The 23,143-nt window shown below is 45.0% G+C and overlaps 1 protein-coding gene across 1 annotated transcript in view; it reads left to right on the forward strand.

The window, feature by feature from the left end:
- PINX1 (PIN2 (TERF1) interacting telomerase inhibitor 1) overlaps positions 1–23,143 on the forward strand; it is a 71,882-nt gene that overhangs the window by 13,088 nt on the left and 35,651 nt on the right. Inside the window, exons 5-6 of the mRNA XM_071547602.1 lie at positions 519–611; positions 3,396–3,472. Of these exons, the coding sequence (XP_071403703.1) occupies positions 519–611; positions 3,396–3,472 (170 nt within the window). The remainder of the gene's footprint in view (positions 1–518; positions 612–3,395; positions 3,473–23,143) is intronic.

Here is a 23,143-nt window from a genome sequence, read left to right on the forward strand (position 1 = left end):
GAAAATGAAATAATATGGATGTGGCAATTTTTTCTGGCTGGCCTCAGGGGCAGAAAAGCTTTGCCACCATTCAGTTTCCTTACACAGATGAATGAAATAATGTTGAAATAAAGGTGTAGGGTTAAAAGTGGAAATCCTGGGATTCTTTTTATTTTCTCCTCCCCTTTCTACCCAGGCAGGTTCAGTATTTTATACTATTACATCTGGCTCAGACTTTGGCACTGGGGATATTTTGTAACAAATAGCACAATAATCCCTGACCTATTGTTGTTTTCTTACCACAGAGATGTCCTTAGATCTGGAGTACCTGTATCTGCCTTTTCTAATGACATTGGATTGGAAATGGGAAGGGGATGTGGCAAAAAAAATCAAGCAGTAACATGTCTCAGACATTCCTTAGTATTGTATTGTGATATATTATTAAGACTGGGTTTTGAGGGAGAAAAATGATGTTTGAATTTGGTGGTTAAAGTGCCTCTAACAGGGTTGGAACTTGTTTGCTTGGATTTTTATTTTAGAGTCCTCAGTGAAAAACCAGAAAAAGACATTCAGCCTCGAAGAAAAATCCAAATCCTCCAAGAAACGTGTCCATTATATGAAGTTTGCCAAAGGTAAGGGGAGTTCTGTTGTTTAATAAGCTCTGGCCAAGCTTAGAACCAACCCTGCCAGGGTGATCTGTTGCCTTCTGAAGTCTAAATCTGGCAAGTTAACTCTTGGTTTGGGAATAGCCCCTGCAGGAACTTGCTTTGAGCTGTCATGTGCTGTTCCTCTTTATTTTGGGTATTTTTGGGTGGCTTTAGGCTGGGAACAGAACAATTCCTGCCTGAAGGAGCCATCAGGTGGGTAAAGGAGCAGTGACTGTTCAAGCAGTGGGTGTGTGAGCAGGGGGTGGGAGGGGAAAGGTGGGGATGGAGTGACTTAGTGGCACTACCCCTGAAATCTCCACTAACCCCTGCTAAGACATCATGTGGATGGGATCAGGGGTCAGATTAACCCTGCAGGAAGGCAGAGGAAAGCCCTCTGACATCCACCAGCTACTTGATGGGATCAGTTAGGACAGTGCTTGCTGGCCAGAAAAACTGTATCAGAATCACAGAATCATAGAATGGATTGGGTTGGAAAAGCCCTCCGAGATCATCGAGTCCAACCCTTGGTCCAACTCCAGTCCCTTTACCAGATCATGGCACTCAGTGCCACGGCCAAGCTCAGCTTAAAAACCTCCAGGGATGGGGAATTCACCCCCTCTCTGGGCAGCCCATTCCAATGCCTGAGCACTCTCTCTGCAAAGAAGTTTTTTCTGCTCTCCAACTTCAATTTCCATCCCTGGCAGAGCTTGAGCCCATCGTGCCCCCTTGTCCTATTGCTGAGTGCCTGGGAGAAGAACTCGTGGAGTTCAGGAATTTCTTTCTTTCTCAGAGTAATGCCATTATTTCAGTCAGCCCTGGGTTTGGCTCCTGACAATTCCTGAATCCTTTCTCTGTTTCTCTGCTCCCCTTTCCCACTCCCACATGACCACGGTGTGTGTCCCTGGTCCAGGACATGCACAGGATCAATTGCCACTAATGGCTGATTGATTAGACTGGAAGCTTTGGGTAATGTTTTCTGACAGCCAATGCTCTGCTAAAACAGAGCTAATTGATGTCTGAATGGAGGCCAAATTTTATATTGGGGGTTGGGATTTTTGATTAAATAATTTGACCTTGAAGACAAACCTTTTAACACGACCCTGCCACTTTATGACATTAAACAATTAAATTGGTTCAGGGCTTGCAAGTGCAGAGGCCGTGGCCTGTTTGAGGGAGTAGCAAAGAGGATTTATTTTGATTTGGATTTAACCTTTTGCTAAATATAGGGGAAAAAAGAGGTGTCTTTTGAGCAGGTAAAATACAGATCAAGGCTTTCATATTCACAATATCCCTTATTTGTTTGGTCGTGTTTCCATAAGGCAGCCCCTTGTTTGCTTGTACCCTCTGTGGTCTAAACCAGGGAAATTGTTCTTTTTCAGGGAAAGAGGAAAAGTTATTTGAGAAAGGCTGATGTTGTTGTGGCCCTTGTTGTTTAAGCCTGATCCTGCTTCCTTTCAGACTAAACAAGACAAGCTCACACAAAAGGGGGAGAAGGGAACAGCGACGACACCAAACGCAGCTTCCGTTCCTGGGGCTGGAGGGACACGGGGAGCACACAGAGCCACCCCTGGGGCTGGGAAATGCACACCACTCTGAGATTAAAACACTGCCTGCAGCTGCTTTTCTGGGAGCTGTTCCACTGGGATGCTGCAGGAGATGAGGGATGGCAGCTGAGCTGGTTTTGAGCAGAGAGAGAGGAGCAGGGAAGGCACAGGCACAAAACGCAGGGGAAGGAAAGGAGCAGGAGGATTTTTAGGGTCATTTTCCAAGCCTTGGCCAAGAGAGAGCTGGAAACAACCACCACTCTCCTCCAGCTTTCTTGGGTAAGGACATTTAGAGGCTGTGCCCTGAGGCACCAGAAAATTGGCTCACACTTTTCTCCTCCAGCCTGACATGTCTTTTCCCTCTGTGGGCAGTCAAGGATCCCAAGGCAAAGAAACAGGTTGAATAGTCAGAGTTTTGTTTGGGTCTTTCTGTCCATTACAAGATTCATTTTGAGATCATTGATTTTGAAATCAGAAAATCAAGTGGTTGATACCCCAGCAGATTCCTAACAAGTTGACCTGTCTGGACTAATTTTGTTCTTTTAACTTTTGCTGAGCTTTTTTAAAAGAATTTTCTGAGAGAAGCAGTGGACAAGTTAATGTAAAGGTTCCTGCACTGTGGAATTGGCTGAAGTTTTGCCTGTAATTCTGAATAGCACATCACACATTTCTGCTTCCCTCTCCCTGCTCCATATCCAGTCAGCCACACACCAGTCAGATGGGAATAATGGTCCTACTGGAAATCTTGGCTTCACCCTCGAAATTGGTTTGAGTTGGAATAATCCAAAGAGTTGTAGAGATGGAGGTTTTCAGAAGCAACTTCATGAATCAAAGAAAAGTCCCCATGGGGTAAAGATGGATTTTTTTGTCATTGTATGGAGGAGCTACAACTCCCTGGTTCTGTCAGAGAGAGGGAATCCTCCTGGGAATCCAAAGATACCTACACACATTTCCTCATGTGTACCTTCATTCAGTGTCTTTATCATAGAACCACAAAATGGTTTGGGTTGGAAGGACCTTCATGATCCTTAATTCCACCCCTTGCCATGGGCAGGGACATCTTCCACTAGACCAGGTTTTTCCAAGCCCCATCCAGTGAGATCTTCCTGATTTTTGTTCACCTCCAAAAAAATTACCTCTGTGGGCCAGTTTATGTTACCAAAACTTTCCTGTCATCACCAAATGTGAAGGTTTGGGATTTTTTTCTTCTCTTTATCCCTTCCAGGTAAGGATCTCTCATCCTGCAGTGAACATGATCTGTCCTGCATATTTGGGAGGCGACAGAAGAGTGGGAAGACACAGGTAAAGAAGTAGCTTCACCTTTCCCTTGTTTCCTTGCTTATTGTCCCTGATAACAAAACCAGTATTTAAATGTCTTCCTGTTCATGTGTTGTTTGTACCTGAAGGGCTGTGGTTGAACTGTGAGGAGATAAAAGTGAATTTAATCCATATTTTTGTGAATTACTATGATGTAACTTCTTTGGAGTTGGGAAATCTCAGCATTTTAATCTTACACTTGTTGGGAAATGCACATCACAAAGGAGAGTTTTGCTTGATCTGAAAGGTCAGAGGTTGGGCTCAATGATCTTAGAGGTCTTTTCCAACCTAAATGGTTCTGTGGAAGATCCATAAATATCCAAAATAAAATTGGTCATTCAGAAGCAACTGGGCAATCTCAACAAACTGCCCTTATTGGCACAAAAATTGGGAAAGGCTGAGCAGCTGCAAAGGATTCAAAGGTGGCTTGAACACTGATAAATATTTGATGAGAAGACCTTTCCCCTGACTTGGTGTAATGAGATCAAGGTTTGTGCTGGCTTTTATTTTATTTATGTGTTCATTAACATTTTTGCACTTGCAGGGAACAGACCTGCTGTATCAGTGTATAAAATAACAGGCACTGAAAAATCCAGAAAGATTCTTTGGAAAAAAATAACATCTGGAAAATGTGTCGCAAGAATTGCCCTGTTGGTTCCAAGTTCTTTGAAATCTCTTGTTTAAGGGGGAAAGATGGAGCTTGAAATTGGGTGGAAATTTCTGGAATGCCCTGTGTGTGTTTTGCACCTTTCTCCTTGTGCGGGACTCTTAGAGATTGTTCTGGAACTTCCCATCAGGCCTCTGGGAGCTTTGGGAGGAGAGGAATTGGGGGGAACGTGCTGAGAGATGGAGGATGGTGGTGGAAGTAATAGAAGGTGTCAATGCCTGATGGAATGACAGGGGAGCTTGGGAAGAAGGAAGAGTGATCCCCTGGGGATTCTTGCCTGGAAAAACTCCTTAAAATAAAGAATACTTCACTGGGGTACCTTCACTTGAACAGTTGGAAGGATTTGTGCCATTATCCCATGTGGTGTAACAGTTCCAGTGAATCTGCTGATGGTTTTTAAGTTGTTGGTGGGTTTAGTGGTGGCAGAAAAAGATGTCAAGTCTTGTTTCCTGAGTTCTCTATAAAATACACTTAGAGTTAATTAAACCAGGAGACTGCAAGAAACTTAAAGGAATTAAGAACTGCCCTGTCTTGTCTGCCACTGCAAAAACCAGTGGGAACCTTTGCTACAAGTCACATGGTTTGCCTTGCAAGGCAAGAGCTTGGGAACAGACCCTGAGCCACCACAGAACCCATCCTAGCTTGTTATTGCCTGAAAATGGGAATCTGGGGACTTCAAACCCCTGGGAGCTGTTGGAGCTCTCAGATACTGTGGGGAAACTTGTACCAGGGGAGCCTGCAGATTAACACTTCTAAATTGCCATGGATCTCCTGCTTGGCTCCCTTGCTGTCACATCATGAAGCAGGACAGTCTGGGATGTGAAGCAGGACAATCTGGGATGGAAAGCAGGACAATCTGGGATGGAAAGCAGCCCAGCAGTGCTGTGGGTGAGGGAGTGGGTTGTGCCCACCCATGAGTTGTCCCAAAAAGTTGGTCTTTTTTTCTCCAGAGGTTCCACATCTTTTGAAACTCAGGTTTGGGAAGTGCTTGTTGCTTCTTTCTGGGGTTTTGTCCTGCCACTTGTCCTTCTCTTTCATGGACTGATGCTGCAGATCCCGTGGATTTCAGGTTGCTTATGAAAGGTGTATAACTTTGTGAATGTTTTTGCCAATCCCAGTTGTGGCTACTGTGCAGATTTCCTCTTTCCCCTCGCTGAAGTGGCTCAAGGTTCTGGCAAAGAAGTCACAGATTGTTCTGTCTAAAGCACCCAGACTTCCACATGCAGCTCCAGGCAGGAGATGGTGTCATTTGGAGCTGCATTGTGGTCCCCTGGCTACTGTCTGCTGCTGAGCAGCCACAGGCAGGCAGAGGCAGAGGCAGCACATTTGCTTCCCCCAGTGCCCCCCTTCTCCTTTTCTTCATGGATGAGAGATCTGTGGAGTTTGCACAGGACAAAAATGCACTGCTCGGGCCCTCCAGCTCGGAGCAATTTCATTTCACTGCACCCATGAACTCTCATGATCCCTTTCCATCATGTTCCAGAGCCTGGTCCTTAAGGTGGCACAGATGGAACTGCCCTGGGAGGGTTTGCAGTTCTCTCTGTGTGTTTGCTCTCTGGTTTGAGATCCCTGGGCATTTCCCTGGTGTGGCACAGAGCTCACTGAAGGAGCAGGAAGGTGCTGTCACTTTCCTGGAAGTTTTTCCTATCTCTTCCTGTGTGGAGATAATGTAGGAAGAGTCCTGGTGTCCAGCAGAGCCCTGGGTAGGACCTACAGGAAAGATGGAGGGAGAATATTTACATGGGCCTGGAGTGACAGGACAAGGGAAAGGGCTTAAAAATGCCAGAGGGCAGGGTTAGGTGGGATGTTGGGAAGGATTCTGGGCTGTGAGGGTGGGGAGGCCCTGGCACAGGTTGCCCAGGGAAGCTGTGGCTGCCCCATCCCTGGAAGTGTCCAAGACCAAGTTGGACACGGTTGGAGCAACCTGGGATAGTGGGAGATGTTCCTGCCCATGGCAAGGAGGTAAAACTGGTTGATCTTTAAGGTCCCTTCCAACCCAAACCATCCTGGAATTCTGGAGCTTGAAGTCCTGTTTTTAAGGCTCTTTCCAGGGTATCAGATCCCTCCTCTTTGTTCAGAGGTGCAGTTTAGAGGCCTCCAGCACAGCTTTGATTGTGTCTCAATGACCAATCCTCACTTTGCAACAGAATTGTCATTCCACTCCTCATCTTTTAACAAAGATACTCAGCAAAATTCTTTTTTCTACATTTCTAGTTGTTTTAGTCTGGGATCAGACCAGTCTTGGGTATAACTTCATGGAAAGATGCAGGAACTGCTTTCCATAGAATCATGGAATTGCTGAGATTGGAGGAGACCTGGAGGTTTCTGGATCAGTCACTCAAAGCAGGGTCAGCTGTGGCAAGTTATTGAGGAGTTTGTCCAGCTGAGTTGTGATTATCAGCCTTCCTTAAAGCCTCCCCTTTAAAGCTGTGCCAAAATTCAGTGGATGGATGGAAGGAAGACATCACTGAAAGAGCAGAAGGTCAGAGGATCAGAGGATCATTAAGGTTGGACAAGACCTTTAAGATCATCAAGTCCATCTGTTCAACCAGCACCCCCACCACGTTTATCAGTAAACCAGGTCCTCAAGTGCCATATCCACACATTTTTTGAACACTTCCAGGGATGGTATTCCACCACTTCCTGGGCCTCTTCCAGAGCTGGACAACCCTTTCCATGAAGAAATTATTCTTAATAGCCAATCTAACCACCCACTCCCACCCAAACATCATACCAGGTCTGGCCGGTTGGCTGGATCATACCAGACTTAAATATTAGAAAAAGAGGAAAAAACCCAAAACCCAAGGAGTTCCATCTGTGCTGATGGTCACAGGGAAATTAGTGGAAGGACTCAAGGCTCAGTGCCATGGTCTCTGGACCAGCAAGATAATCCTGGCTCTTCTGAAGTTCTTGTCAAAAATAAGTCACCTCTGAACTGATGCTGTGAGAAATGTGTCTCTGAGCCACTGCTCCAGTTAGTCCTGGCCAGGCTTTTCCAGTGTGGTCATCAGCAATCATGTTATGATCTTGGCCTGTGGAGTAGCCTTTGGCAGGAGATATTTTGTATGAGCTTAATCTGAGCTGCCTCAACCACAGAGGTGATCTCAGACTCACTTTTGGCTGTCTCAGTGGTCAAGGAGGGATCTGGTTGATGGATCCTCCTTTTTTCACACCAGCACCACTGCAGTAAGTGGGGAATGTTGAAACTTGGATTATCAGCCTTATCAAAGGAAGAGGGAGTTGGCTGGAGGATTGTAAAGATTGCAAAAGAGTGGAATTGCAAAGGGTATGGAAGGAAATGCTGTTTGCCCCTGAGGGTCAAAAGGAGTTTCTGTAGAAGTGCTAAAACCAAGATAGGAGTCGAAGCTGTTGCTTTGATGGCTCTGGGGTTTGTGTTCCTAATCAGAGCCACTTGCAACCCTTAATTCTCCTGAACCTTAAACACAACAGCCCTTTTTTAAAATTATTTTTGATAAATCATATGCCCAACTCAAACCTCCTTAATAAACTACACAGGGACTTTTTTTTTTAAAAAAAACCCCACAAGTTAAAAAAAACGAGGAGAGGGAAAGAAAACAATGGCCCAAAATTGAAAACGTCTGCAGTTTTTCCCAGGGAGAGCAAGTGATCGAAAATATTGAATTGTAATTATGAAGCTCTCTGGGGACCCCCAGTGAGGACCCTTTCTTTTTCCCAGGCTGGGATCTGCCAGCCTGGTTTTTTGCCCCCACTTTCCCTCTGATTTTTCTCCCTTGCTCAGGAACACTGGGAGCTGGGGAGACAGAAAAACAAATTCCATGAGTTCCTATCTGGTTGAACTTCCTGGAACCCCCACTATTTTTCTTTTTTTTTTTGCTTCTCAGAATTTCCTTCCTCCATCCAGCTGTGTTTCCTGATGGAGCCTTATCACTGGAGAAAATGCTCCTGGGTGAGACTGAGGATTTGGGAATGAGTTGCAGACAGTCCCAACTTGGTTGCTGAACAACGTGATTCTGGCACTGATTTCACTCTGGGGGTTGGGGGGAGCAGTTCTGGTTTGCTCCAGCTCTGTTTGGGATGCATAAAAACCCTTGAATGTTTTGCATCCCTCTCACATCCACATCCCAGACCATTCCAGGAGTAATCTGCTTCCTCCAAATTTGTGTAACTTGGATGTAAAACCTGCCTAAGTTCCCTTCAACCACCTAATCCAAGTCTCAAGTTTACAGTGATTTCTTCCTTGTTAGTCATTAGAAATGGGATGATCCACCCCTTTGCTTTTTCACCTTTTTTTTTTTAATCAGGAAATTGTCTTCTGACACATTTTGCAGAACTTCCTCAGCTGACTTAATATTTCCCAGCACTTATCAGAAAAGCATGTTGGCTGATCTTAAGGGACAGACCTGAAAATCCATTAAAGTTTGGATCTGCCATGGGCTCCCCTGAAGTTATGGGGGAGCTGAACATTCCCACCTCAACTTTCTGCACAATCCCAATTTTTATATTGATGTTTGTGGGGTTTCACAATTTTTAGGCAAGTTACAAGGTGGTTTTTTTTTTTTTTTACCAGTGACCAAAGTTTTGTTGCAGGGGTTACCCATAATTTATTTTGCTTTTCCTTTTTTCAGCAATGATAGGGAAAGAAAAAAAACTTCAGGAGAGAAAAAATGAGTTACAAATTAACACGGATTTTTCATGGTTCTGCTTTGGAGACCACAACTAGCATGAGGTATTTGGGACTGAGAGGCAGAACAGAAAAAAAAAAAGACATCAAAAACCTGGAGAGAGTCCAAAAGGATTTAGTAAAATGGGTGACAGGGTTAGAGGGCATGTCCTAGAAGGAGAGAGTGGAGGAACTGGATACGTTGATCTCAGAAAAGAAGCAGAAAAAGGTGACCTTTCTGCCTATAAATATCTGGGGGTCGCTGGGAGGGAGGAGCAGAGGAAGGGAAGGGACAGTAATCAGAGCAGGCAAAAGCCAGGGCTGGTGCTGGGGGGTGAGGACTCCAATTAGAAAGAGGAAGACCCAAGCCTGCTCCTCACAGGCTTCCTCACAGTGATGTCAGCAGGGCACTGGAGGAGTCTCCTGAGGGAAATCCCAGCTCCTCAGTTAGTGATGCCAAGAAAAAACCAGGAATTTAACACTTTCAGACCCGCTGGAATGGATAAAGATAATTTGGGTTAATAAAACATCTCCCAGCAAGTCATTCCATGAGTGGCTCTGGTGCTCCAGGTACCCAGCTGGGGTTGGGTTGTGCCCATGCTGGAATCCCTGTCCATGTGCACATGGATCTGTTGCCATCCCCATCCAGCTGCCTGTTTTCATGGAATATTTTAGGGTATTTGTATCTAAGATTCTGCTGGGCTGGATTAAAAACCTGGTGAGGAGAAAGGGGGGTGTGATAGACACAAATGTCAAGGCAGGCATGGAAAATTTGCTTCCTTAAGAAATCCAACTAAAAATGTAGTTGCACTCAGTGGGTTCCAGAGAAGGGCAGTAGAGAAACACTGAGATTGTCTTTAACATAGTCCTTCCTTTTTTATGATACATTTATTGGCAGAGAGAATTAATTGCATTTTTATAGATATTATCTTGTGCCTTGGTATTAGATAATTATCCCCAGGCTCAAAGTTTGGCGGATTTGGGGTTAAAATTTCAAACTGCTCACTCCTATATATGACTTTTAACCCATTTTAGAACATTCCATTGGAAGAGGGAACATCATGTTTTCCAAGAATCCAGGCAAAGGAAAACATGGGTGTCAAAAAGGTGGGATTTGGTAGAAGATCTGGGCTTCTTCTCCAGAATCCCTTCCTAGTGATGTGGCACAGATGTATCAGCTGTCTCCAAAGGTGGGAAAGAGGAGGGTCAGGTTGGACATCAGGAGGAATTTCTTCATGGAGAAGGTGATCAGGCTTTGGAAGGGGCTGCCTGGGGAGGTGGTGGAGTCCCCATCCCTGGAGATGTCCAAGGAGTGACAGGATGTGGCACTCTGAGGGTGTCCTGGGTGACAAGGTAGGGGATTGGTCACAGGTTGGACCTGGTGATCTTGGAAGTCTTTCCAACCTCAGTGATTCTGTGACTCCATATGAAATCAAACCCTTCCCAGAGATCAGTGCCCCTTCACTGACCCCACGGGACATCTATGAGGGAGCTGCCCTGTCCAAGAAATGATACTCTGAACATGCTCCATTTCATGATCTTGTGAGCACATGATTGTCCTTAACTCCCTTGACCTGTTCTGCTCTTGTGAAAGCTGCATTTTTGAAATAACATTTGGTTAGTTGGAAGAGGCTGGTGACCTCTAAGGCAGAGTCTGCAAGACCATCTAATGGGGCTTTTATGTCTTTGGCCAAGAAGGCCAATGGGATCCTGGCCTGGATCCAAAGTAGTGTGGCCAGCAGGCCCAGGGCAGTGACCCTTCCCCTGGACTCTGCCTTGGGGAGGCCACACCTTGAGTGTTGTGTTCAGTTCTGGGCCCCTGAGTTGAGGCAAGAGCTTGAGGGGCTGGAGCGGGGCCAGAGAAGAGCAAGGAGGCTGGAGAAGGGGCTGGAGCACAAATGCTGTGGGGAGAGGCTGAGGGAGCTGGGGGTGTTTAGCCTGGAGAAGAGGAGGCTCAGAGGTGACCTCAGCACTGTCTGGAACTGCCTGAAGGGAAGTTCTGGCCAGGTGGGGGTTGGTCTCTTCTCCCAGGCACTCAGCAATAGGACAAGGGGGCACAATGGGCTCAAGCTCTGCCAGGGGAAATAAGTTGGAGAGCAGAAAAAACTTGTTTGCAGAGAGAGTGCTCAGGGATTGGAATGGGCTGCCCAGAGAGGGGGTGGATTCCCCATCCCTGGAGGTTTTTAACCTGAGCTTGGCCGTGGCACTGAGTGCCATGATCTGGTAAAGGGACTGGAGTTGGACCAAGGGTTGGACTTGATGATCTCAGAGGTCTTTTCCAACCCAATCCATTCTATGTTTCTGTGATTGGCATCTCCCAAATTGCTTCTGAGTAGAGAAATTTCTCTCAGCATCTCATTCAGTGCTACTGTGACCAGGATTTCTTCCTCAGTGTGGATTTTTAGACTTGTGATCTGGGAATTGCAGCACAGTGGCCTAGTTCTCCTTGGGACCTCCATGGGAGCTTCATTGGAGCTCTCAGTGCTCTGCAGTGTCACTGGTGGTGGAGGATCTCATTGGGTTTGTTGTGCTTTTTCTTTCTGAAATGTACTCAGAGTGTTATTGGAGAGGGACTTTTCACAAGGGTGTAGAGTGACAGGACAGAGGGGAGTGATCTTGAGATGAGGGAATATGGGTTTAGATGGGATATTAGGAAGGAATTCTTCCATGTGAGAGTGGGGAGGTTGCCCGGAAAAGCTGTGGCTGCCCCATCCCTGGGAGTGTCCAAGGACAGACTGGACAGGGCTTGGAGCAACCTGGGCTAGTGGAAGGTGTCCCTGCCCATGGCAGGGGGTGGAACTGGGTGATTTTTGAAGTCCCTTCCCACCCAAACCATTCCATAATTCTACAATAATTAGCAAAGGCTTTTTTCAACATCTCTAATACTGCAGGTCCTTTGTCCTCTCCAGGATTGTTAACAGCCAGAAGGAAAAAGAGGAAGAAAAACCCTCAAAACCAGATCCTGCCACCAGTCAGCAGAACTTTGAAGAGCAACCAGGACAGGCTGGTGACACAAACCCACAAGTGGGACAGCTGAAAGGCTAAATCAGAGAATCACAAACAGTTTGGGCTGGGAGGGACCTTAAAACTCATCCAGTTCCAGGCTCTGCATCCTCAGTGTGCCCAAGGCCTACAGGTAGAACAAATCTGGCAGCACAGACAGTGGGAAGTGGATACATTGCAAGTCAGAAAATTAATTAGGCTCAAGGTGTTAATTTGGGCTGCATTTTTAATATTTCTCCATGCAGATGACATTGTTGAAGGAACACTGGGAAAATTCCTTTCCCAGCATGGAGTCCTAGTAGTGCTTTTGATAAAAGGAGGAAGAGCAAAGTATTGATATTTCGTTGCCTGCTCTATAAGCACCTTGTTAATCAACTGGAGGATAAATTATTGCTGTTCAGGTATCAGCAGAGAGGGAGAGGAGGAGACATCTCCCAGTCTGGAGGAAATGGTGCTTTTTTCTTCCCTCTTCATTGGAGAAGAGTCTTCCTTTCCTGTGAGTTCCTTGGGGGGGTTGTTAGGAACAGAAACAAAACTGGGGGGAGCTCCTTTGATTTATCTTCTCTCCTTCCCTTTTGGTCACTTCCATAGGTTTAAAGAGCCGAGTTGGCTTTAATGTGTTACCATTAGAGACCAGGCATTAGCTGGAATAAACCATCATTCCTCACAGTGAAAAATACCCCTTGATTGGCTAATTAATCAGTCAAAGGGGAATGACATGGCCCTCGGCTTGAGGGACTCTGCTGCACAGGTAAACAGGTCATTGATGAATGGTTTACCCACAAATTCATATATCAAGAAAACTTAGTCATTTTTTAACTACACTTGGTGTGAAGGCTGTGCTGCAGTTTTGGAGGTGGATTTTTGCTGCCTTTGCTTTTTGCATTGTGGGAGCTTTGGAAGTTTTCAAGAGGGAAAAGGCCAATCAGAACTTTGTTGCAGTTGGGGTTTTTCTGTTTTCAGAGCTGGGGAAAAAAAAAAGTCAAGGGTTGGGTTTTTTTCCCTCTCAAAGAGAGGGAAATCACAGCTTTGTTTTGAGATGGAGGGGGTCTGGAATTAGAATTGTTTGTAGATTTTTGTCACTTAAATATCCTGAGGCTGCTCAGTGGGTCATGTCCAGTCCTCAGGCACTGCATGGCCAAAGCTGATATCCATAAATGAAATAATTGGGGAAATCTATGGAGTGGAATACAGGTCTGTGTTGGTAAATGGCTTTAACTCACCTGATTTAGGAGTGGCTTTGGCATCTCTATGCTGGGCCTTGCCAGCTGTGTGTTTTATAACCCTTTATCCTGCAAAGATTCTCCCCCAGTGGGACCTTCACTGAGAGTTAAAGAAGTAAAATAAAGAAGGAAGGGAGGAAATCCAGCTTGAAATGAAATTGCATAAATGTGATCTACAAACACTCATACATGGGGTAGGTGGGACTAAAGCAGTGGAATTGTAGAAGGAACCATAAACCAGTAATTGGCTCAGGTCAGAATTCAGCCCAAATCTTTGCTTTTTGCTTATTTTCCTCCTTACCTTTTTTGTGCTTTTTTTTCTTGCTTTTCCCCAGCTTTTTCCTTGTTTCTTCCCTTCTTTTTTCTTGCTTTTTTCCTTACTTTTTCCTTGGTTTTTTTCTTGTCTTTTTCTTGCATTTTCCTTGTTTTTTCTTGCTTTTTTCCTGCTTTCCCCTTACTTTTCCCATGCGTTTTTCTTTTATCTTTTCCATGCTTTTTTCTTGTTTCTTTTCTTTTTTCTTTCTTTTTTCGTGTTTGTTTTTTTTCTTGGCTTTTTTCCTTGTCTTTTCCTTTCCTTTTCCCTGCTTTTCCCCTGTTTTCCCCTTACTTTTTCCTTGCCACTTCCTTGCCTTTTCCTTGATTTTCCTTGTTTCTTTTTCTTACTTTTTTCTTGTTTCTTTTCCTTTTTTCTTGCTTTTCCCTCCCTTTTCCTTGCCTTTTCCTTGCCTTTTCCTTGATTTTCCTTGTTTCTTTTTCTTACTTTTTTCTTGTTTCTTTTCCTTGCTTTTTTCTTGCTTTTCCCTCCCTTTTCCTTGCCTTTTCCTTGCCTTTTCCTTGCCTTTTCCTTGATTTTCCTTGTTTCTTTTTCTTACTTTTTTCTTGTTTCTTTTCCTTGCTTTTTTCTTGCTTTTCCCTCCCTTTTCCTTGCCTTTTCCTTGCCTTTTCCTTGATTTTCCTTGTTTCTTTTTCTTACTTTTTTCTTGTTTCTTTTCCTTGCTTTTTTCTTGCTTTTCCCTCCCTTTTCCCTCCCTTTTCCCTCCCTTTTCCCTCCCTTTTCCCTCCCTTTTCCCTCCCTTTTCCTTGCCTTTTCCTTGCCTTTTCATTGCCTTTTCCTTGTTTCTTTTCTTGCTTTTTTCTTGTTCCTTTTCCTTTTTTCTTGTTTTTTTTTCCTCTTGCCTTTTCCTTGAATTTTCCTTGTTTCTTTTCTTGCTTTTTTTTCTCATTACTTTTTCTTTTCTTCTTGTTTCTTTCTCTTGCCTTTTCCTTGCATTTTTCTTGCTTTCTCCATACTTTTTTCCTTACCTTTTTCTCATTTTTTTTCTTTTTTAGTTGTGCATATTGTGAGAAAATAACACCCCAGTCCCTCAGAATATGGGTTTGGCTACCAGGGATTAAACTTCACCTTGTTTTTGTCATGTGGAATCCCTTCCTCTCAAGCAGCCCCTGCCATGGCCTGCACTTTAGAGACCAGGCTTGCTTTGTTTTTCCTTTTAAAAATATTCATCTCATCAAAGAGCTTTCTTGGAAAAAAAAAAAAAAAAAGAAAAAAGGGAAAAAATATTCCAGTGCAGCAGCAGCTCAAAACAAGGAAAAGTGCATTTTTTTTTGATCCCATCATAACAGGATTTGTATGTGGAAGTGGGAACTGAGCAGGTGGTTTCCTGTTGATTCCAAAGCCAGGTGGGCAAGTTCTGGATGAGGAGCTGATGGCCAGGCTGGTACCTGCCCAGCTTTCCCTGCTGCTGGAATGTGCTGCCTGCTCTTTCCTGCTGCTGCTGGAGCCCAGAGCCAAGGGGAGGGTCCTTTGTCCAGAGGAGCTCATTCCTGTCTGGAGAATCAGAGGGAAATCTGGGATTGTCTTCTTGTAGGGATTACACTGCTGTGGGAATGAGAGGGAAACAGCAGCGTTTGTTCTCTCTCAGAAATCTGGGAATAGAATGTATTTTATTCCCCTCTGGATCCATTCCCTGCACAAGGGCTGGGTGTTCATGCACAGCCTGATTTTTGCTGCCTTAGGATGTCTGACCTTTCTCCAAGGGTGATTTCAGATTTCTGGCTCATCAAACTGGTTGTGGAACTGCTGGTTGGATCAGGTGGGTTCAGCAACCCAAAAACTGGAGCAAAAGAAGTGATTAAGCCTGAGAAGGTGCCTGAAATCAAAGAAAGAAGCTTTTCCACTCCAGGTCCAGTATTTCAGCATCTCTCCTGGGTTGTTCTTTCTTCAGCTGTGACCATTTGGTTCTTTGCCTCCCAGATCTGGTGCTGGAGTGTGACATAGGGATAAACTTCCCAGTCGGTGTCCCAGCTGGTCCCTCCTCTCTGACCTCCCTTCAGCTGCTTGGGATGTTGGCAAATGGGGCAGCTTGGAGTTAGTTTGGGCTTACTTGAGTTTCCTCAGAGTGGGAAGGTTTGGGAAGGTTTGGGAAGGGAAGGTAAGGTTTGGGAAGGGAAGGGAAGGTTTGGGAAGGTTTGGGAAGGGAAGGTAAGGTTTGGGAAGGGAAGGGAAGGTTTGGGAAGGGAAGGTTTGGGAAGGGAAGGTTTGGGAAGGTTTGGGAAGGGAAGGGAAGGTTTGGGAAGGTTTGGGAAGGGAAGGGAAGGGAAGGGAAGGTTTGGGAAGGGAAGGGAAGGTTTGGGAAGGGAAGGTTTGGGAAGGGAAGGTTTGGGAAGGGAAGGTTTGGGAAGGGAAGGGAAGGGAAGGTTTGGGAAGGTTTGGGAAGGTTTGGGAAGGTTTGGGAAGGGAAGGGAAGGGAAGGGAAGGGAAGGGAAGGGAAGGGAAGGGAAGGGAAGGGAAGGGAAGGGAAGGGAAGGGAAGGGAAGGGAAGGGAAGGGAAGGGAAGGGAGGGGAGGGGAGGGGAGGGGAAGGGAGGGGGGAGGGGAAGGGAGGGGAAGGGAAAGGAAGGAGGAGGAGAGGGGAGGGGAAGGGGGAGGGGAAGGGGGAGGAAGAGAAAGAGAGGAGAGAGTAGAGGGGAGGGGAGGAGAAAGGAGAGGAGAGGGAGAAGACGGAATGCTCTGGGGAGATCTTAGAGCCCCTTCCAGTGCTTGAAGAAGCTCCAAGAGAGCTGGAGAGGGACCTGGGACAAGGGCATGGAGTGACAGGACAAGGGAAATGACTTCCCACTGCCAGAGGGCAGGGATAAATGGGATATTGGGAAGGGATTCTTGGCTGTGAAGGTGATGAGGCCCTGGCACAGGTTACCCAGAGAAGTTGTGGCTGCCCCGTCCCTAGAAGTGACCAAGGCCAGGTTAGACAGGGCTTGGAGCAACCTGGATAGTGGAATGGGATGATCTTTAAGATCCTTTCCAACCCAAACCATTCTGTGACAACAACTGGAATTAGCAACAGAAACAGCAGCAAAGGGGAGGTCAAGGGAGCTGGGGAAGAGTTTGGGTTCTCTCCTGAACAGATTGCAACATTCCCATACATATAACAGGGTCTGAACTCTTCCCTGCACTGGACTGAGGGATGTGACGTGGGTCTGTTGTGTGTAGTTTGTTCTTTCTCTCCTTGTGGGAAGTTGGTTGTGCTTTCAGGTGTTTGGCTTTGGCAGACTCTGAGTACGAACCCAGAGGGTGTCAGTGACCATGAGCTCCAGTGTGGGCTGGCTGAGATAATTAATTCCTCTGGAGGTTTGTTGGAGCCTGTGATGGACTTCCAGAAGGCTCTGCCTTGATGAGTTTGGCCCTCAGGATCCAAAATAACCAGGGCTGTTTGGGGACCAGCTGGAACTCCCTCTGCTGAAGTTCAGCACTAACACTGTGTTGGATGAACTTCAAGCTCCCATGAAAAGGGCAGGACCAGGAATGATTTGCCCATGGATAGCAGAGTGCACAGAGGGTGAGAAGTGTGGCTGTCCAGAGCACTCAGGAGTTCTGATTTAATTCTATCTTATTAATTCTTGTTCCCTGGGATTTCTCTGAAATGTTCTCCCCAAGAGCCAACTTTTCCCAAGTGCTGGGACATGTTTTTGACAGCAGAATCCAACCCAGCTCAGGCTGACTGGATCACCTGTGAGTTACAGGTTGTTTTTTAACAAATGAAGAGAAGATCAAAAATATTGTCTGCCCTAAAATCCTGTTTTCCAGAATATTGAAGAATTTAAGTGTCACTCAGTACTTCAATACTTGAAAGAAAATTATTTATTCTCAATACTTTTTTACAAAGAAATATCTGAGCTTGGGAGTAGAAGAAAGTTCCTGTAGTACAAGGTAGTCAAAGGCTAATGCTAATTAGGAAGTGTTTTCTAGTTCACAAAAAATACCATCAAATTTTTTCTGATTTCTTAAAAAAAAATCACTTCAAATACTCAAATTTTGCAATTAATATTTGCTGTTAGAAAAACAGGAATTGCTACAAACGTTTTGCTGTGGTCTAGTGAAAGCTTGCAGGTGCTTTATTATTATTATTATTATTATTATTAATAATAATAATTTTTATTTATTTATTATGTGCACTATTATGTGCATTATTATTATTTATTTTTATTTATTTATTATTATGTGCATTATTAATATTATTATTATTTTTTATTATTATTATTATTATTATTATTATTATTATTATTATTATTTAAACCACCATCTCATAATAGAGTAAAACCTTAGATGAGGAAGAAAATGAAGCAGTTTTATTTATTTCAGGTAACCCTTTGTTTATATGCACTTGTTTGATGTCTCATGTTATGAACATGGTTTTTATATTCAGTGGAGGAAAAGGGGAACTGGGTAAGTAATTAAGCAGAAGGTTTTTCTGGGTTCCTTTAACTCTTAATTGTATTGAAGGAACATTGTACCAAACACTCCAAGATGCCTGGAACATTTCCTAGGCTTGGAAAAATCACTGTCAAGTCCCCTGTGGTTTAGTGCATGTGGAATTTCTCTGCAACTCCTCATGTGTTAAGACACTGAGAAATTGGGTATGAAAGATGTCAAAGAGAACCTTCTGAATTCTGTTTGTCTGCATGGAATTTGGGGGGTTACTCATTCCCTCTGTCCTTGCTGTCACATCCAAGCAAAAGCTGTTCCCTCCAACAATTCCCAAATTATTTTAGAGCTCTAAATCTTTATTTACTGGCTGTCCCACTCTGAGGTCCTCAATCAGTTTGTAAACAACATTTTGCCCAGTGGGTTATTAAGTTTTCTAAATATCTTCCTTTTCTATGGCCTCAGATCTGTCTCCAGTGATGGCACCAGTTCAAAACTCAGATTATTCCATGAAGACCACCAGAACAGTTTGCTCAATCAACCTTTTGGTGCCTCTCAGCCTGAATCTGGGGCACTGATACAACAAAACACACAACTCTGGGGTTATCCAGTTCTCAAATTTGCTCCTGCCTAAAAATCTTTCTCCTCCTGAATTGAGGAATGAATGTTCTGTGGGAAGAGATTCAGCATTGGCCAAAGTGACCTCAATTCAGCCTTTTAATACCTGAGCCTGTGCTGGGAGCTTAAACATTCATTTACATTTCATCTGAAATGCAGTGAGAATGTTGGGCCAAACTCAGAGGTGATGAGAGAGGGTTGTGTAATCCCACACGTCAGCAGGAGACTGGAAGAGGAAGTTTTTTGTTGCAACTTGCACACTAAGAAGGCACAATGTCCCTGTTTTAACTTCTGCCTTGTTAAGCCTTCAATTAATCACTGCTTTTCAGCTCCTCTCTCCCATCCCCTCTGGATGGGGGCATGTGATTTATTTGTGGAGGGCATCACCCTGCAAGTGGATCCTCAGCAGAGGCACAGCCAGTCAGGGCTCTTTGGTTCCCTTTTTTCAGCAGCCTTGGATCACTTTCCTTCCCTTCATCCCAATTTCCCAATCACTGAATCTGGGGATTGATGGGTACAATTCACCTAATTTGTGTCAAATATGTCATTGTTCATGAAGGGCATTGAAATATTTTGGTGATAACTGAAAGTTTTGAAGTGCAAAGTGTATCCCATGGGTTCAGTTTCTCCTGGTGGTTATTTCTGGGAGAGCTGGAAAAGCTGGAAAAACTATTTGAAGTGTTCTGTGTGTGCTTCCCTGTTCACCTTTTGAACTTCACAGCCAACAGAGCTCATACTGTGGTTTTGAGACACTGTAACTTAATTAAACTTTCAGAGATTCCCGAAGCGTGACTGTCTCCAGCTTCTCTGAAATCCCTGGAAAAGCAGAGCTGTTTACAGAACACCTGGATGGGAGGGGGGCCCTGCTCTGGAGCATCACCTGCAGGACAGGAGTGTTTGTAGAAGTGGTCAAGTGCAGCTTCAGCCCTTGTTTTGACAGCCAGGACTTAATGGATCCCTTGGGCTGCTGATTCCCTGATTCCTTTCATTCCTGACCTCCCTGACCAGAGCACTGCAGGGCTGGGTTTTGTTGTTTTTTCCCTTCTTCCTAAGCCTGGTGTTTGGCAGTTCCCAACTGGCAAAGGAATGCTGTGTGCAGAAACTGGGATGGAGCCCATCCAAAGGCACGGAATGTGGCCCGTTCCTTTTTCCTGCATCTCCCAGGGAAGTGGGAGGCTCTCAGAGACAGAGCCCTTTGCTCTCCAGCACCAGGAGTGTCCTGGGTTTGACACTTGCTACTGGAAAACAGAGCTTGGTCACTCCTGGCAACTGGTTTTCCAAAACCACTGATAACAATAAAGGGCTCTGTGCCCAGGCTGGGCTTGCACTTCACTCTCTGGGAATCTTCCAGTGGGGTGGAGATGCTGCCCCTCAGCTTTCACCCACCCACTGTGGGTTGGGGCCCTTCTGGACCTCCTCAGGTGTGCTCAGACCTAAAGCCTTGCAGGGCTGTTGCAGATTCTGCTCCAATCACAGGATGGTTTAGTCTTGAAGCTTCTTTCCTCCCTGTAATAGCAGAACAAAATGCTCTTCACCTGAGCCCAGAATGGCTGAAGGGGTGGGAACTGGGCACCTTCCCAGAGGGAATTTGCAGGGTTGGGAAGTAGGAAAAAATCATCTCAAGTCAGGCAACAAAACGTGAGATTTTTGCCATGACATCTGTAAAGCACTTTTTGTACTTATTTTCTCAAGAAGCTTTTGTGGTTAAAAGTTCTGAACTGAAAGCTGCAAAACTCTTCTGTCCTAATTAGTGACCAGTTTTTGTGGTACCTCTTGTCAGGCTGGGAGGAGGATTCTGAAGTCCTTGAAAGAAAACCTGAGGTTACTCTCAAGGGAGAGTCCTGGGGTTTAAGTCCTGGGGTTTAAGGGAGAGTCCTGGGGTTTAAGGGAAAGTCCTGGGGTTTAAGGGAGAGTCCTGGGGTTTAAGGGAAAGTCCTGGGGTTTAAGGGAAAGTCCTGGGGTTTAAGGGAGAGTCCTGGGGTTTAAGAGAAAGTCCTGGGGTTTAAGAGAAAGTCCTGGGGTTTAACACCACTTAAGGGACACAAAATCATTTTCAGGGTGTCATGCAAGAGGTACCCACTTCCCTTTCCTGTTGTTGTCCTTCTTGTGGCCGTGGAGATTTGCTGATAGTGATGGAGTCAAGGCAATATTCTCCAATTGTTTCAGAGTTAAGTTAAATGCCTAAAGCAGAGGGAGATTAATCCTGGCTGAGAGGTTAAATAGAGTGATGTAACATCTAAGAAGAGGGGGAAGAGAAAAGCCCCAGTGAAGGGCCATTTAACCTGCTTAAGGCATGACCTGTGCACTTGAGGGTCACCTCTCTCCATTGAATATGATGATTTGAGACTCCAGATTTAAAGCTTCCACTAAAGAGAAATACTTGGTTTGAGCTTTAGGGACAAAGCTCTTGGTTTACATTCATATATTGCAAATATATAAAAGCTTTATATTATTTTCTTTTCCATGTGTGTGCTTAAATTTCAGTTTCTGCCTAGAATAGACTCCCAGAATGGTTTGGGCTGGAAGGGAACTTAAATATAGTGCCTATCCCTCTACCATGGGCAGGGACACCCATTTTTGGCACCACAAAAAGGACTCAGCACATGAAAAGCACCTCAAGGAACCTTGGAGGGGATCACATGAATACAATTTACTCTGTAAATTAATGTCAATTCCCAACTTTCCCATAGATAAATATTCCTTCTATCACTTCTGATCACTCTCCTTCTGCACATAAAAACACCTTTATGTAGGAGATCTGAGCAGAAATCCTCCTTAGGGCAGTGGCTTTGTGTGTCCAGGAATTTATAGGCACCTTTTCCCCAGAGTGGCTCTTATTTAGGAGGGCATATTATTCACTTCCCTCCAACATTTGGAAAAGCAGGACATGCTGCTCATTTGAAAATCATCCCAGCTCCTTTATCACTGCCAGTCACCGTCAGCAACGCCACATTCCCACCTTGACACGGAGGAGGAGGAGGTTTGCCCTGAATAAATACAGGAGATAAATGGTCTTTCTGTTCCTCAGAAGAATTTGGGCCACTTCTCAAAGCTGGTGCCAGAAGTACAGCAGAGAGTGGCATGGGTAAAGTTAATTGCCCTCAGATTTTAGTTAAAAGTCTAACTAGCTTGTCAGCTTTGAATTTATATTTTCACAGTTCACTAGGGAGTGATAATAGGGAGGCTTTGATGTAGCTGCCTGGGGTTTTGCTCCATATGAAATGCTCCTAAGTTTAGTAAATAAACTTTTATTGAGAGGGGGGCATGAGTGGCAGCTTAAACCCCTCCAGGGGGATGAGGACATGCCCTCAGTGAGGGGCAGCAGGGCTGGCATGGGGCAGATTTCCAAGGAGCACCAACCCCGAGCTCTCTAAGAAACAGCTCAGCAGAGATTTGTTAATTAGGTGTTACCAGAGACTCAAGCACTACCTAATTAACTCTTTAATGACCCTGTGATACACCTGCTGGTTCTCTCCACTCAGGGAGACTGAGGCACACTGGATTAATTCCCGTGGGATTCCCAAGGCTGTTCTGAACACCAAGTGTTTGAGAGGAGAGATGTGAGACTGATTCAAAGCTCAGAACACAAGGCTGTGGTTTAAGAGCCAATACAAACCTCTCTAAAGTAATTGTTTAGAAAGCTGGTTGTTCTGGCTTTAACAGGAACCAAAATATCTTTTCTTTATTGGTTTTTTAACTGCTGAGGAGAAAGTTTTATGCTCTGTACCCCTCCCCTGTTGTCAGCTGGGAGGTTGTTCAGTCAGCTTTCAAATACATAAGCCAAAAGGCACATTAAAAAGCATTAATGGGATTTGCTACATCTTATTTTAAGATTATCTTATTCCATATTATTTAAGAATATCACTTAGAGGGTGGGGAGGCCCTGGCACAGGTGGCTGCCCCATCCCTGGAAGTGACCAAGGCCAGGTTGGACAGGACTTGGAGCAATCTGGGATAGTGGGAGATGTCCCTGCCCATGGCAGGGGGTGGGACAAGGTGGTTTTTATGGTCCCTTCCAACCCCAAGCATTGATTTTATTATTGATTACCTTTCTATCCCCAAGAGCACTAGAGGGGATACCTCCCAGCACCTGGGCTCTGCTTGGAGGGCAGATTGATTGCCAAAAATAGTAGTGCTCCCTCTTAATTCTTACTGACACCATTCTTCAACACTTTTCAAGCATTTTAATATAATTTTAAATCTTCCTCATTAAACAAGAAGGAATAACTTACTCTCTTGCTTTACCTGTTTCACGTGTGATGTGTGAACAAACCACTGAGCTGTTTGAAGGTACACGTGGATTTCTGGGAACTGCAGCCAGTTGTGTTTTCCTGGCTGGCTGGATTCCATTCCCAGGATTTTATGGCAGTAAAGACCTTGTCTCAGGGGGCTGCTATTTTTTATTTTTTTGGAGATCTGTTCTTGAGCTGCTCTTTTCACTGGAGGTGGTTCTGCGGAGCGAGCTCAGACATGGAGATAACCTGCCTTTGTAGCTGAGCTTAGCCAAGCACAGATCACCTGCTGGCCAACAGGAATGTGGTCTAATCTTGTTCTGGCCAACCCCAGAGAAAATGAGAACATGTATTGCCAAGACTATTGGAGCATCCAGTTGCTCCGAGGAGTCCAACAGGCTCCAGACAGGTTTGAACCGTCTGGGTGGGAAGGGACTTTCTGTTTGGAAAGGGACTTTCTGTTTTGCAAGCCCTGCCACACTGACTTCAGCCCCTGGCTGGCTGGTTCAGGGGGAATGGCAGCTCCTGGAGGAATAGCTGGGGCTTCATCCAAAGGAAAAGGTGGGGTTT

This window comes from Pithys albifrons, chromosome 2 (assembly GCF_047495875.1).
Source record: "Pithys albifrons albifrons isolate INPA30051 chromosome 2, PitAlb_v1, whole genome shotgun sequence".
Taxonomy (NCBI): domain Eukaryota; kingdom Metazoa; phylum Chordata; class Aves; order Passeriformes; family Thamnophilidae; genus Pithys; species Pithys albifrons.